Genomic DNA, 15,273 nt, shown 5'->3' with positions numbered 1-15,273 from the left:
TTTTCAAGCAGTGGGGGACACTGGCCACAGACCTGTTCACCACTTGCCTGAACAAGAAATGTCCACAATACTGCTCCAGAGCAGGGATGGGGAAGCACTCCTTCCATGGTACAAGGACCTTCTGTATGCCTTTTCCCATTGGCTCTACTGTCAAAAATCCTATTAGAAATAACAAGGAGTACACCTCATACTGACTGCTGCCACTTGGGCGAGATGGACTTGGTATCCTTACCTGTCACAACCGAGCCAAGGCTGGGGGCAGGGTTGGAGCAGAGCTGGGGCCGGAACAGGACTGGGTGGCACTCCCTCCCCCCCACGAGGGCTGACTTGGGCCCCACTGCACCCCTCCGAACATTCTTAGGAGGATGCGTCCCACAGTTTGGGAATCTCTGTGCTAGTGAGAGCCAAAGATGGTGGCTTTGATATGCCTGCTTCTTTCCTTGGAAGCAGTGCCTTCACTCACCTGTTTCTCCTTGCTCTTCAGCCCCTACCGCCTGACCTAGGACAGTATATAGGGACAAGGAAAGTAGCAGGTGGGCATAGTTACTGCTGAAGGCATACCTGAGGTAACTTTTTACCTGAACTTTTTACCTGAATATCCCCTCCTCTTTCATTCGAGAGGAGGGTTGGGTTCTATGTAGTAGGCTAAACATTTTCCTTTGGAGTTGCCCCTTTTGTCTGCCACCTGGATGGTCAGAATGGCTTTTGTACTTCCCCTTTGCCAAGTCAAATTGCAGTCTTTTCCCCAAGCAGTGCCATTAAAGGAGGCATCAAAATGGGGACACAGCTTAACCGTAGAAGTGCTCCAGCAATTTCATTACTGCTGAAATGACTGCATACAGTATCTCCACCCTTTATAGTTCTGAGCTGCTTTCAGATAAGTGCAGGATGTTCTTGTAATACAGAACTTCGTTTACTCTGATGTAGTCATTTCTTCCGTACTGGTAAGTAGGTGATCTCTTGGATGAACCAGCTGAACTATCCGATGTCTGTAATTTGACAAAGCTAAAGGACCCCTGTGTCTCTGAAGTACAGTATGCAGACACACTCTGGACATCTGAATACAGGGTTCTTTTTAACATACTGTATTCCAACATTTTATTTTATAGTCTTTGAAGTATATAAAAGGTTTCCATGTCCACACTAGGAGCATTTTACCAGTATGGGAATATCGGTATGCAAAGCACTCGAGGTATAGTTGCAGGTAATCTGGCAATGCTGCTCTTTGTACTGGTATAGCAAAACCACTCTGTATGATTGAAATAAGCTATGCTAGTAAAAACACAGCTGATGTAACTATGCCTACCCTGGGACTTCTGCCTACACAGTAGTATCAGTCAGGGATCACACCTCTTCACAGCCCTGACCAACATAATTGTTCCAGCATAAGTCCCTAATGTAGACCTGGCGCGAGGCTATGCAATATGTCAATTAAAAAGGCAGATGAACCAATAGTCATTGGCTGACCTGTCATCACACCACACATTCCAAATACTTAAAACTATATAAGTCTTGGATACACCAATAATATGGGGTCTTTCTAGACAGGTGATAGTGTGTTCCATGGAATGTCTCCTAGCTGCTGTCTTTCCCCCTCGTGTCTATGTCACATTATGTGACCTGAGGGCGCCATGGACTCTACTGCGTTCTGCTTAGGTAGCAGGTGGCTGTCTGGCAGCAGTTGGCTGTGCTCTCTGGTGTCTGATGCTGCTCTCTGTTGCATCTGTAATTATGGGGCTGGAACACGGGGACCCTGCTTTAATGCTGTACTACCTGCCACTTACGACAGCTCCGTTATCCAGCAAAATACAGACGTGGAAATTGGTGTTAGAAGAATGGTGCATGGTGTGATGTGTCAGAGCCAAAGATGTGAACAGGGCTGGACTTCACAGGGCCAAAGATGAGAGAGAAGTAGATCTTTAGCTGAGAATATGCTGTACATCCTTCTTATTCTGGTTACTGAGGTCATCCGAAATATAGTGCTAGAATAAAGATGACTTTGCCTAGACCATTCGCAGATCACTTAAGTAGGAGAGCTAATTGATAGAATAAGTCTATTGATAGAATATATATATTTATCATAAGACAGTAAGCATCATAAAGAGACTACAGTGATGGCTCTTAATCAAAAATGTGAAACACCTTACTAATTGATTCCTCAGTGCTGGAGCCTTTCAAAAATGTAGCATCAGTGGCAGAGGAGACCTTGATGAATCTATACATTTACTTTTTCCTGATAACTGTGTTTTATTTTTGACCTATTGAGATCTATGGTATGCTGTAGAAAATACCAATCTTGGAATCAATTTTGTAAAATGTATATGGTCAGAAATCGTCAAATGTGACTAAAGGCAATCAGGTACAGATTAGATTAGGGTTTAGATTCAAGGCTGAACCACAGTTTTTGTTTGGATTTTGTTCTAAAAATGTGGGAAAAAATCTAAGATTTCTGTGAAAAATAGTAGAAATCACAACATTTCCACAATCTTGAGTGACTTTCTGATGGCTAAGATAACGTTAGAACAGCTGTTGTCATAAGAATTTGGCCATAACTGAAGTGGGGGAAAAAAGTCCCTTTTTGTTTTTGACTCAGAACCAAAACTTTACGTAGATTTAGGTCCAGGGTGTGCAGTCCAAACTATACCCCTCCTTAAATTTGAAGGGGTTTGGATTCTTCATTCCTCTGAGGGCTGCACAAGCTTTTTCAGTGTGCTTTTTTATTTATTTTAAAGAAAATGTAATAGTTGAAGATGCAGTGTCAGAATATAAGGAGTCTTGGAAAATGGCTATTAATTTCCAAACATTTTAAAGATTCTAAATTATGTATTTATCAGTTGGCTAATATCAGATTTATTGTATTTTTAACTTTTCCTTGCTTTTAAGTGCTTGGGTTTTATAAACTATGTCATAGGCAAGTACACTGTTTTAGCATCCTTAATTGTATTTAAAAGCTTTTTTTTCCTAGTTTATTTGACAGCCAAACCAGTAAGAGTTAATAATTTGGGCAAAATATTTCAGATTTCATTTTTTTAATTTGACAGAGAATATTGGTGGTTTATCTTTAAAAAACATTCTTCACAAAGGACAGATTTCAATCTGCATTACTGATAATAAAATATTAATATGCACCATTTTCAGACTATTTGTAAGTAGTTTTTAAACTCTGTTTAGAAAATACTTCCAAGTCTCTGTATATTGTATTAAACATCTCAGTCCTGGTGAGTATTTGTGGCTGTTTACTACATTGAAACTATTTTCTAGAAAGAGGAAGGTGATCAAAAGAGTAAATTGAAGTGAATTAGGCTAAGGGATAACGGACAGAAATCAGGGGAGGCCAGTTGCAAGGAAAGTTAGACAGAATACATTCAAACTGTGAACACACTTTTAAAATGAAATTTTTAACACTGGGGTTTATTTTAAATTGCAGCTAATGGGAAGAACAAACCAAAGTTAAACAAGATGCATATTAGGATTGCAAATTCAGGAACCATGGAGACTGGATGGCTGTAATATGCTAATCCACTTTGAAATATTGTTTTGAACACTTCAGTTCTAATTTGTAGTATTTTCTCATTTGAAATAATGTTAAATATATGTACATCCTTTTCTAAAGAAACAGAAACATTTCAGGAATGAATGCCAAAGCTATAACCATTACCAAATTCTATTTCCCTTAACTTGGACTTGCTAGATTTTATGTGGGTCACTCAGTAGCTAATGTTATCATAAGATTTCACTGTAAGTAACATGAGCCACATACTTCTTATATAGCATGGTCTAACAGGGATTATCTTTAATTTATTTCAGGAGTCGTAGGTATGCCAGCTACTGTGAAGTGTTATCCCTAAAATGTGTTCAAGCTAAGCTTAATGGGAACTTCAGTTGACTATACTGATTGGAGGTACTAATGTAATTTGAAGATAATTGGTGTCAATTCTTACTTCTAGAACAACAACAACCTTGAAGCATGTTGTCGAGTCCTTGCGCAGGAGAGCAACAAATACTTATATATGGAGTACCATAGCCCTGATGACAGCAGAATGAACAGAAATCGCCTTTTGCACATTAACCTGGGCATTCATCCCCCTACCAGCTACCATGCAGGGGAAGGAGCTCAACTTAATGGTGGTCGTACACTGGTACATAGCTCAAGCGATGGACATATTGATCCACAATGCACAGCAGGTAAACAGCTGATCTGCTTAGTTCAAGAACCACACTCTGCTCCAGCTGTTGTGGCAGCGTCTTCTAATTACAATCCATTTTTCATGAATGACCAGACTAGAAATGCAGCTACTCCTCCTCCGCAACCACCTCAACAGCCATCTTCCATGCCACCAGGAATGAACACATCTGCTATGCAAGGCCCTCATCCTCCTACATATATGCACATACCTCGGTACAATACAAATCCTATTACTGTTACATTATCACAAAACCTCCCCTCTGGACAAACAGTACCCAGAGCTTTACAAATTCTTCCACAGATTCCAAGCAATCTTTATGGGACTCCTGGTTCTATATATATTAGGCAGACGTCTCAAAGTTCTTCAGGACGACAGACTCCTCAGAATGCACAGTGGCATTCTTCTCCACAAGGCCCAGTTCCACATTATACTCCACGCCCGCTACCTGTTTATCCCCATCAACAGAACTACCAACCTTCACAGTATTCTCCTAAACAGCCCCAGATCCCTCAGCCAGCTTATCAATCACCACCTGCATCTCAGTGTCCTTCTCCTTTTGGCTCTCCTCAGCATCAGGTACAGCCTACCCAATTAGGTCATCAGAGTTCACATGTGTTTATGCCTCCTAGTCCTTCAACTGTTCCACCTCATCCATATCAACAATCGCCCCAGAGTTATCAAAAACAGGGTGGTCACTCAGTATCTTATCTCCCTTATGGTGGACCTAGCTTATCCAAAGGTTCTATGAACAAGATAGAAATTACAGTTGAGCCACCACAAAGACCTGGGACTGCAATGAATAGAAGTCCTTCACCAATAAATAATCAACCATCTCAACGAAACCAGCACCCGCTGTATGCAGCCACTACTCCACCTTCAGGCTCTCCTTCTAGAGGTATGTCAGGTCAGCCAAAACCACCATTTAATGTTAATCCATTATATATTACCTACACACAACCAACTGGACCTACAGGTGCACTAACGCAGTCTCCCCGGGTAATGGTATCTCAGCCAAACTCAACAGTGTTTAAAATCACAGTGGGTCGAGCGCAGACTGAGAATCTTTTAAATTTAGTGGACCAAGAGGAGCGTTCTGCAGCACCAGAACCTATTCAGCCCATTTCAGTAATACCAGGATCTGGAGGAGAAAAAGGAATCCATAAATACCAGAGGAGTTCCAGTTCTGGATCAGATGACTACGCTTATACTCAAGGTAAATTTCTTGAACTGCCAACTGTAATTTTAAAAATCAAATTAAACTGCATTTTACAGTCCAGGACTCTACTAGCTGTGTCTCAAGAGACACTGAACCTGTTCAGAAGAACATAGATAACTTTTTTGGCCTGGGTGATCCAAGAGATTTTGATGTACTAGAAGTTCTTAAAATGTAACATGGAAAATATGAATTGATGAGATTGTTGTCAAATTCTAATGACTTCTTATAAATGGCCATACAAACCATCTTGTTCCACAAGAGAACAAGACAACATTTGAAGAAACTGAAAAGTTGTATATTTTAAAACTAACAAAGGCAAACACTTTTCTGTATAGTTCATTTACAAAGTTGTGTTGAAGTTTGAGACAAATATTTAAATGCAGATTACATAATTTTCATAGACTCATAGAAATGTGGGGCTGGAAGGGACCTCAAGAGGCAATCAAGTCCAGCACCCTGCACTGAGGCAGGACCAAGAAACGTAGTTTATCTCAGACAGGTGTTTGTCTAACCTATTCTTAAAAATCTCCAATGATGGGGATTCCACAACCTCCCTTGCAAGCCAGAGTTTAAATACCTGTATAAGTTAAGTTTTTTTTTCTTAGTATCTAACCTAAATCTCCCTTGCTGCAGATTAAGCCCATTACTTCTTGTCCTTTGAATAAAATACATTTGAATAACTTATAACAGATGTATTTATTATTTGTTTAATAAGCAAAATTATTCTCGTTGCTACACAAAACCAACAACATTGTACCAAGACAAAACCAACAAGCCAGCAAGGGTAATAAACAAAAAGGAGGAAAGGAAAGAGAAGTCAGGGGATAAAATATTAAGATTGTACAGTAAGACGAATCCACATCTTGATTAAATGTAGAATAATTTAGTTATTTTAAACTTTTTTAAAAAACTTTAATTTATCATAACTGACATGGCAGAAATGGTTTTTCAGCAGGATTTGGATGCAAAGAGGAAGGTTGTTTGGCGGTGTGTTTTTCTATGGATAGGGGCAACAAATACTTTGAGAGAGCCCTAATATCAAATACTAAGTAACTACAGCTTAAGTAAAAGAGAATTGTGTGGAAACTCTACCCAAACATTTGAGCAGAAAAGTGCTTTCTTCAGAGCTGCAGCTTTTGAAAACTGATTGATATACTCGAACTCACTTGCACAGAGAAAGTTTAGTCTGCAAGCATTCAAGCCAGTCAGCTTTAATTGTCATAATGCTAATTAGCAGCAATTATTCAAAGCGTCTACTTCATACTTTACTTAGATTTCTAATGAGATTAGATTATCTGCCTTTCCTCTCTCCTCCTCCTATCCTTTCTTTTCACTTCATTTTATTCCTATTTCACATTATTTCACCTCTCTAACTCTGCCCTGCAGTATTTGGGCCCTCATTTCCCCTGTCGCCTCTGAGCTATCTTTAGCCTCTTAACATGGAATTGCTCTGTACCAGATTGTTTCCATTCTGTGCACACAGCATCCCCTGCTGATTCCTGGACTGAAAGCAGGCAGGAGTAAACTTTGTGAATGGTAGAGATCAGTAGGAGTGAGGTGGAGCCAGTTAGTATTTACTCTAGGCAGCGTTGCCAACCTGGCCCTATCTGCCGGGGCCATACAGTCTCTCATGGCATGCAGTTCCAAACAACCTTTAATAACTGGCAGAGTAACTATTGTTCCATAAATTAACTCAATTGTACAGGAAAAATATAACTGATTTCATGTGACTAAGACAAAAAATGGGTTTTGGATTGCAAAATTACTTGCTAAATAAGGTTTTATTTGCTGTTCAGTTTTTTTGCACTGTGTTTTTTTCCCCCTAGATACTATTTTATTTGGGGGGGGGGTAATTAGTTTCCTTCATTTGGTCAGTTGAGTTTCTTAGGTTTGTATGGTCTTTGGGGCAGAGAACTGTATCTTCCTATATGTTGGGGCTTCAATAGTGACTTTGTGTGCTACTGCAATATAAATAACAGCAATAATATTTAGCCTCTGCAAACTTACATTACACACTTACGTAGCACAACTGAGATTTAAAGAGGAATATACTTAAAATCTTCGGATTTTGCTAATTTAAGAAACAAATTAATGTGTATGACTTTTCTATCAGTCTCTACCATGGTGAAAAAGTTACAGAAATATATACATCACTACTGATTTTTTTTTTCTTTAGTGTGATATATTATATTGCATGATGCTATATCCTAATAAGATGCAGCACATATGAGAGGGCATTGTATATGTCAGGTATAAACTGGATGATGAATGAATATATAAAGCCAGGAATTGGTGAGCCATGTATCATTACTGTTGTGAATTTTTTAAAATTAATACTGTAATTGTGATCTTTCAAACTCTTCTCTTGACTGACACACATTGTTTTTATGAAAGGTTGTTGCTGGTTTTGTTGTTTTAATGTCATTTAATAAGATACCCTGTTTTCAATCCCTGTATTGCTACTGGCTTCTGAAATGTGAGGGTCCATACAAAATCCAAGTTTAGAATTTCTGCTTCAGGTAGAAAAGTGTCAGCCAATAAAAATACCATGTTTTTATGCTCCTGGCTCTTCCTCTCTGTTTTCTACCCTGCCTCAGTAAGATCTGTCATGTCTGCACTTAGCTCCATCTGTGGAGTTTTTTCCTTTCTTCCAATTAGTATATAATTGTATTTTTCATACAGTGTTTTGTTTAACATTTTTAATTTCTGTTTGCACTGAATGGAGATCAGGAAGGAGAGACACTGCAGGTGCTTTGCATGTAATAGCACTTTGCAAGCTTCAGTAGTGTGTCCTTGTGCGTTCCTTTTTTCTGTTTACTTCACAGTAGAAACATAGGAATAACCTGCTGGCAAACCCATTACTTGGACAGTCTACCCATCTGCATACCAGCAGCAAATCTCTTCCCTTTGCCTTCCCCGGTCAATTGCCCTTGTCAAGAAGGATCTTTCCTCTTCATTTGAGCATCAGTAAAAACAAGTAGATCAGAAAGTGGTAAACCTCAGACCAGTGACCTGTATTTACTCCTGTTTGACATCAAAGTAAAATATTGAGAAAAATCCTGCCTAGTCTGTCAGAGAAAATTGAATATTTATTCCTAGCTAGTAGGATTATCTTTACCTGCTCAGCAACTGCCTCAGGAACCCATGACAACAGAAGTCTTGTAGCTTGAGACTGAACATGACAAATTTCATCCCAAAGGCATACGTTTTTGAGGAAGTTATTAACGACTGAAAGAGATTTAGAAGGAATGGCTCAACTTTAACTACAGAGTTAAAGGTCCTGAAGGTCTTTACGATTCTTGTAACTAATTTATGTCTATCTTCCTTTAATAAGGGATTTTCCTTGCTCCTTAGTTTTGCCTGTGAACATGAGTGAATTTATAATACTGGAAATTAAACCTTCTACTGTTCCAAAGGGCAACAGCAATTTTTAAAAACTTTGTTATATAGTCTCTAATAGAACTGCAAAAATCAGTACAGGCTTGGCTCTTGCTAATATGTGAGGTCTTCTGAGAAATCAGATGACATTAATAAACAGCAGCTGTGAGGTCATGTTCTGGTGCGGTCTTTCAGACTCTAATTCTTGCCTCTGGTATTTATTCTTGACAGTGCAGTGGTAGTATGATTAGGCTGCTGTTTCATCCTGAGAAGCTGTCTCCTTGTACAGGTGCCTTTGTATTTTTCAGTGGAGAAAGACCAAATACAAAAAAAGAAGCAGTGACCAAAATGGTAATATGAACTTCAAATTACTGTCTAAAACATTATTTTTATTCTGGAAGAATTTTCTGTCCTAAACTATAGTTCAGTTGGCATGAAGCATCTTTACACTGATATGTGGCTGCATGTTTATACTCACCTATTATTTTGGAAAGGTCACTTGTGTATATTACACACAAATTAAGAGTTCTGTTTTTTAATTAAGTGCATTATATTGACTGTTTATTCCCTATACTGCTCTAGCCTTGCTATTACATCAGCGAGCAAGGATGGAGAGGTTAGCAAAAGAACTGAAGCTTGAGAAAGAGGAACTTGAGCGGCTGAAAACTGAAGTCAATAGCATGGAGCACAATCTTATGCAGAGGCGACTTAGAAGAGTAAGCTGTACAACCTCAATCCCAACAGTAAGAAATCTGTATTTGTAAACATCAATTTTTTTTTAAGCTCCCTTGTTCAGTTATTGTTCATGCAAGCAGCTTACAAAGTACAGTATGTAGTAAGATGTTTTGGAGATTAAACTCTTTGAATTGGCCAGTGATTTTTGCTCTTTGCTATGTGATTTGTCTGCAAGATCAGTTCTTCCTTTGAATAAACAAATATTTGGTACTTTAAGAAACACATATGGGCTACACTTTCAGAAACTTTGTTTTTCACACAGTGAAACCTATATGTGTTTGCTTTTCTGTACCCCAGAATGACGACTGCTTTCAAATATACTGGATTTGTGCTGGAAATGGCCCAACTTGATTATCATACATATTGTAAGGAGAGTGATCACTTTAGATAAGCTATTACCAGCAGGAGAGTGGGGTGGGGGGAGAGAAAACCTTTTGTAGTGGTAAACACCCATTTTTTCATGCTTTGTGTGTATAAAAAGATCTTGTGTACTTTCCACAGTATGCATCCGATGAAGTGAGCTGTAGCTCACGAAAGCTTATGCTCAAATAAATTGGTTAGTCGCTAAGGTGCCACAAGTACTCCTTTTTTCTTTTTTCAAATATACTGTGAGTGCCCAGGAGATTAATGAGGAAGTCTAGTTTTTATACCTAAGACTTGGCATGCACAGTTTGGTTATGCATGTAGGACAGAGATTTTTGAAAAGGAGCTTCAGTATGCCAGGCTGCTGTCACTGCTTGGAATATATCTGTACCTCTTAGACCTCCCCCTTCTTACCCTCTGGTGTGGAAGCTCTGAGGGCACCTAGGGATTCACTTGGCTGGTCACACCTGGATATTCTCAAGTGTGTTAATGGGAGTTACTCTCCTCAGTTTAGTTGTACTCATTGTTAATCCCTGCTGTTAGTAATGAGTACTATGGACATGGTATGGTATGGTTTCTGGTATGGACAGGTCCATATGTATCACTTTCATTAATATATGCAAATGTCAGAAATGGATCAGTTGATCCCTTACTTCCCACTATCCATTCTATGCAGCACTGTACAGTTGAGAAATGTTGGGCTAAAAGTTTTGGTGTAACGCATGTAATCTTGAGGTAGGAGGGAAATGTAACTTCTGATCTGCAGCTGCTAATATTAATACAAACTAGAGGTCAGATGCTGCTTTCAGTTTAGAAGGATAAAAATCTGGAGTAACTATACCCAGGGTTTTTGGAACCCAAAGCAGTGGTAACTTTACTGTATATTTTTTTAGGTGGTATTAGGAATAAATTAATGCGGGTTTATCTTTTTTGTTTGATAAATGATTGATACAAGCAAGAGTGCTTTTATTTAAAACTATTTTTTTTATTAGATTTTAAGTTCAGATACATACATATGCTGTTGCAGTAGGTTTAGAGCATTTTAAAACATTTATATTTACCTGAACTTAAGAAATGGCTTTGAAGGATTAGCTTTAGGGGGTCCCCTCTTTTGTTTGACTGCCAGAGATGCCAGATTCTTGCCTAAAGAAAACTTCTTTGGACTGCTCCAAAGCAAATTTTTTCACCGATTTTTTTACAGCCAACTTTAAACAAAACACAAATTTATAGTGACTTTCAGTGGGTCACCATAATAACCCCTAATTTTAGCAAACCTACTTATTTTTTATTATTAAAACATTTTTAGTTATAACAATAACATTTATATGTCAATGGTGTTAGAGGCACTTAAGACCAAGAATGGCTGTCCAAATAATACATTTATTATTTATTTTATATTTGCAGTTTTGAGATCAAAATAATAAACATGCCATTATTTGGCCTTGCTTCTTAGGGCCTAAGATTTTCCTAACTATGTGGTGATAGGTTTTCAGCTGGCAGTGGCTGAATATACAAAATTGCTGACTGCAGTACTGTCAAATTCTGGGATACATACAGGAATGTCAAATTCTGGGGTAACAACTGCATTGATTTTTTAGGCGTTAGACCAGTTCAACTGACGACAAAATTTGGTCATTGACCTTTCAAAGATTCTCAGGGCAATATGCATCTGGCCTAAGGGATAGGAGTACTTTAACTGCCATCATAGGTTGTGTAACTTGATCATTTTAAAAGTCGAGCACAATTTGCTTTCTGGTAAGTATTAAAACTAATTTGTATACATTTATTTATCGCCAAAATACCTAATGGAGAACTCATTTTAAAAATATCTTTTAAACATTTCCCTTGAAATCATGTTGTCATTTGCTATGGATTTTTTTTTCAGCTGCACTTACTCATCATTGGCAACCCTGCCCCGGTCACATTATTAATAGGAACTGTTAACATATGAGACAAATATAATTGTTATATCTACATTAGAGTTGATGCTGACTTTCCTACAATTGCTATTTTGGGTCCTTTCTTACTAGCCTGAGGAAATGACCAGATTGAGAAGCCTGAATAGACAGCTCCAGATAAATGTTGACTGTACTCTGAAAGAAGTTGACCTCCTTCAGTCTAGAGGTATAGACTTGATTTTTTTTTTTTTTTTTTTTTTTTGTAAAACATAAGTTTTAATGTGGTGCGTGTTTAAATGTGAGTAGATCTTTGGCTTTTTCTTTTCCTTTTTTTATCAAAACTGGGTTTTACCAATATCAAATCGTTACTTCAGAATGAAAGACACAATCTGTCTTTTTTTTCTTTGTCAGTTATAAGCTGGTTGGATAGTGTGGTTTTTGTTAATAAAATTCTCAATAAAAGTGTGCCCAAATTAAATTAAGTAATTACTTGTAAATAGCAATTTGAAAGGACTTTGTCAAGATAGTTGAATCGAAAAATGGACAACCCTTGATAATGGTTCCATACTCAAGTTCTTTAGTTCATGATACATTTGCAGCAACAATGAATATATCTCTTTGCTGTGACTTATTGTGACACTAAATAAATTGTAGTAAATAAATTGCTACGTGTGCACCTGCTGTGTCACATCTGCCACTTCCAAACTGGGAGCACACTTGCCACATCCGTATTTTGAAGACACATGGAGCAGCCTTACAAGATAAAAAAGACCATAGTGACTATAGTCTAAAAAGTCTGGTGTAAATCTTGTCTCATTTCTATGCTAGGACAAGAAAGAAGAAAGTAATATCAACTGAACAATGTATGTTAACAACACGTTCCTTTGCTTGGCAAACTATTGAAGTTAGAGAAAAAGAATGGAAAATGAGGTCTATAAAAATTAGAAGAACTAGCACCAAGGACCCTGAAAGTGATGCAGCTCAGCATGCCTTAAATCCAAGAATCCAGCAAATACAAATAATTCTAATTAAAAGATACTTTCAAAAACACCGAAGGAAATTTGTGGTAAATGCATTACAAAAACAGTTTAAATTGTAAATCTCTGGGGCCTTCACCTAGAAGCTCTGTCCTGAAAAAGAAATTGCATTTTCAGTTATCTATGAAACAATCCAACACACTGAAATAAACTTTGTTGTCCAAATAGAAGCTGCCCTATGAAAACAAAGCAAAACTGGAGATATGCAGAGAAAACCTCTTATCCAGTAAAAGTTGAAATAGAACATAACATGAAATAAACATAGAGGAAAGCTTCAGATGACTAGAACAAAACACTTGTGTCATGAGCAAATAAACTACCTCCCGAATGTCTAAACACTGGTAACGATACCCGAATGACTTAGCATCAGTTCATTTAAAAGAAATAGAACATGACTCAGATTTCACTAAGAGCTTGATCCTGCAAGTTGCTGAGTAGTTCCTGGATTGCCGAGTTCCTCCCTAGGGAGCTGAAAGTGCTCAACTCATAGCAGGAGGTTTTATACAACACCACTGGAATTCATCCAGCCCATCTGCCAGAGATGAAATTTGGGAAGGATATCAGGAGCTCCAGTGGCAATTCTTACAGAAAATGGCATGAGATCCTGGATGTCCATGCACAGCAAACAGAATCTTAGAGCGCCCCCCCCCCCCTTTTTTTTGAAGGTTTATCTGGATGTTTCAAACCTGATCCATAGAAACACGCCAAAAAAAAAAAAAAAAGGCTAGAAGAATATGGAATGAGAATGTCCTCTAGCAAAGGACACAACTTGCAAAACTTTCAGAGCAAACTGAAAAACAAATTCCCACAGCATGCAGGCAACTCATTCTCTGTGGGGACCATTTTATAAATGAGCATATTTAAAATAAATTGCATATCAGAACACCAACACTGAAATGGGATTGACAGGTGTCAAATTCACAATTAGGCATATACAAAATCACTGCTAACCACAAAATTAAACCTGTGTGCCAGGTGCAGCTGAGAATATAGGAAATGTAAAAGACCAGTGAAACTTCACAGGATAAATGAAAATGAAGAACAGAAACACCCTGGGATTCATACCCAGAAGGGTATGACCAGAGATAACTGTTCAGAAATGAGTGCTACTCTTCACTTAAACCCAAACTGATTTTCATCTGCTTTTCTAACCAACAATCAGGAAGCAGCTCCTGTTTACAACCCTTTCTCTCCTGCATCTGCAGCTACAGTAGGTTTGCAGTACATTCCTCTGCCAGTTTATTAAGAGCTCCACCTTTTGAAATGAGACACAGAAGAGGAAGAGACACAGTGTAACTAATCTGGAGCAAGTAAACTGAAAATTTAGGAGACCAGCTGAAAATATCAGAGGAAAAATTAAAATACTACAGAGGAGAGTTCTTTATACAACACTGAAAGTTGAACTTCTAGAGAAGTTTTTAGAAGCAGTTTGGAGCAGCTGCTATTAATTTCTTTATTTTCAAAAAAAATTAATGTTAGAACTTTAGTATGGCACCCTTAACGAAACAGTACCATTTTTAGGCACAATTATTTTGATTCCATTTCCATATGGTCAAGGAGATCTCAATTTAGGTATATAGTTCCTTAGACAATTGGCATCCTCATAGAAATAAGATGGGTGGGGTGAAGCGTTATCTCCTTTTTCTCTTAGGCATTATTTGGCTTATTTAAACCTTTATTAGTTATCATTGCAGTCTGTGGAATACTGAAGCTTTTATTGATCAACTTAGTTCTGAAGAGTGGCAGAATTTCAGGGAGATGTGGCAAGTCTGCTAGTTTCTTCAGTGTAGTAGGATGCCTGCACAGTAAATGCTGCAATGGGATAATATGGTATGAGTCAGAAAGATATGAAAGATATTATAAGCTGTAAACATGTTTCATATAAAAAGGGACTTGTTGTACATATACTCTCTAATATCCTTTCTTAGTATTGTTTATATTTATGTTCCTCTTACCAGGTAACTTTGATCCGAAAGCCATGAGCAACTTTTATGATAATATAGAGCCTGGTCCTGTTGTGCCACCAAAGCCATGTAAAAAAGGTGAGTCGCTAAATAAGGGCCAAGAAAGCCATTCATATATCTCATTGTTATTTAGTAGTTCTCACATTGAGAAGGAGCTTTTGCATGAGTTACAGTAAGCGTTAAGGCAATTCTTTTTATACAGTCAGTAGTAGCAGGAAACATTCTGCTTGTGGTGTTCATACATTTTTACAAGCTGTGCAGCTAAGACACTTAAACAGATCTATGTTGATACAGCAACAGTAACACTGGCACTGAAAGCTCTGTTCTATCAGTTGGTTTAAAATTGATATTCTGATCATATGTTTATGTATAATACTGCTCATTAATAGAAAAGAAACTGAAAGTACATAAGATTTTACTGTTGATTTCAGATTAACTTGAACTTCCAGTTAACACATTTTTTAAAATAAATAATTTTGGTTAACTCCTATTTAG

The 15,273-nt window shown here is 37.8% G+C and overlaps 1 protein-coding gene across 5 annotated transcripts in view; it reads left to right on the top strand.

Annotated features, from left to right (window-relative positions):
- The window catches only part of TAB3 (TGF-beta activated kinase 1 (MAP3K7) binding protein 3), a 73,445-nt gene that overhangs the window by 51,769 nt on the left and 6,403 nt on the right, over positions 1–15,273 (top strand). For 4 of the 5 annotated variants that reach the window (XM_074968495.1, XM_074968504.1, XM_074968476.1 and 1 more), the window contains 4 exons: positions 3,948–5,400; positions 9,364–9,524; positions 11,910–12,003; positions 14,773–14,856. In XM_074968495.1, the coding sequence (XP_074824596.1) occupies positions 3,948–5,400; positions 9,364–9,524; positions 11,910–12,003; positions 14,773–14,856 (1,792 nt within the window). The remainder of the gene's footprint in view (positions 1–3,947; positions 5,401–9,363; positions 9,525–11,909; positions 12,004–14,772; positions 14,857–15,273) is intronic. The other variant, XM_074968512.1, reaches the window with a different exon arrangement.

The sequence above is a fragment of the Natator depressus genome, chromosome 1, assembly GCF_965152275.1.
Source record: "Natator depressus isolate rNatDep1 chromosome 1, rNatDep2.hap1, whole genome shotgun sequence".
Classification (NCBI taxonomy): Eukaryota; Metazoa; Chordata; order Testudines; family Cheloniidae; genus Natator; species Natator depressus.
This window is presented reverse-complemented; position numbering and strand designations above follow the sequence as displayed.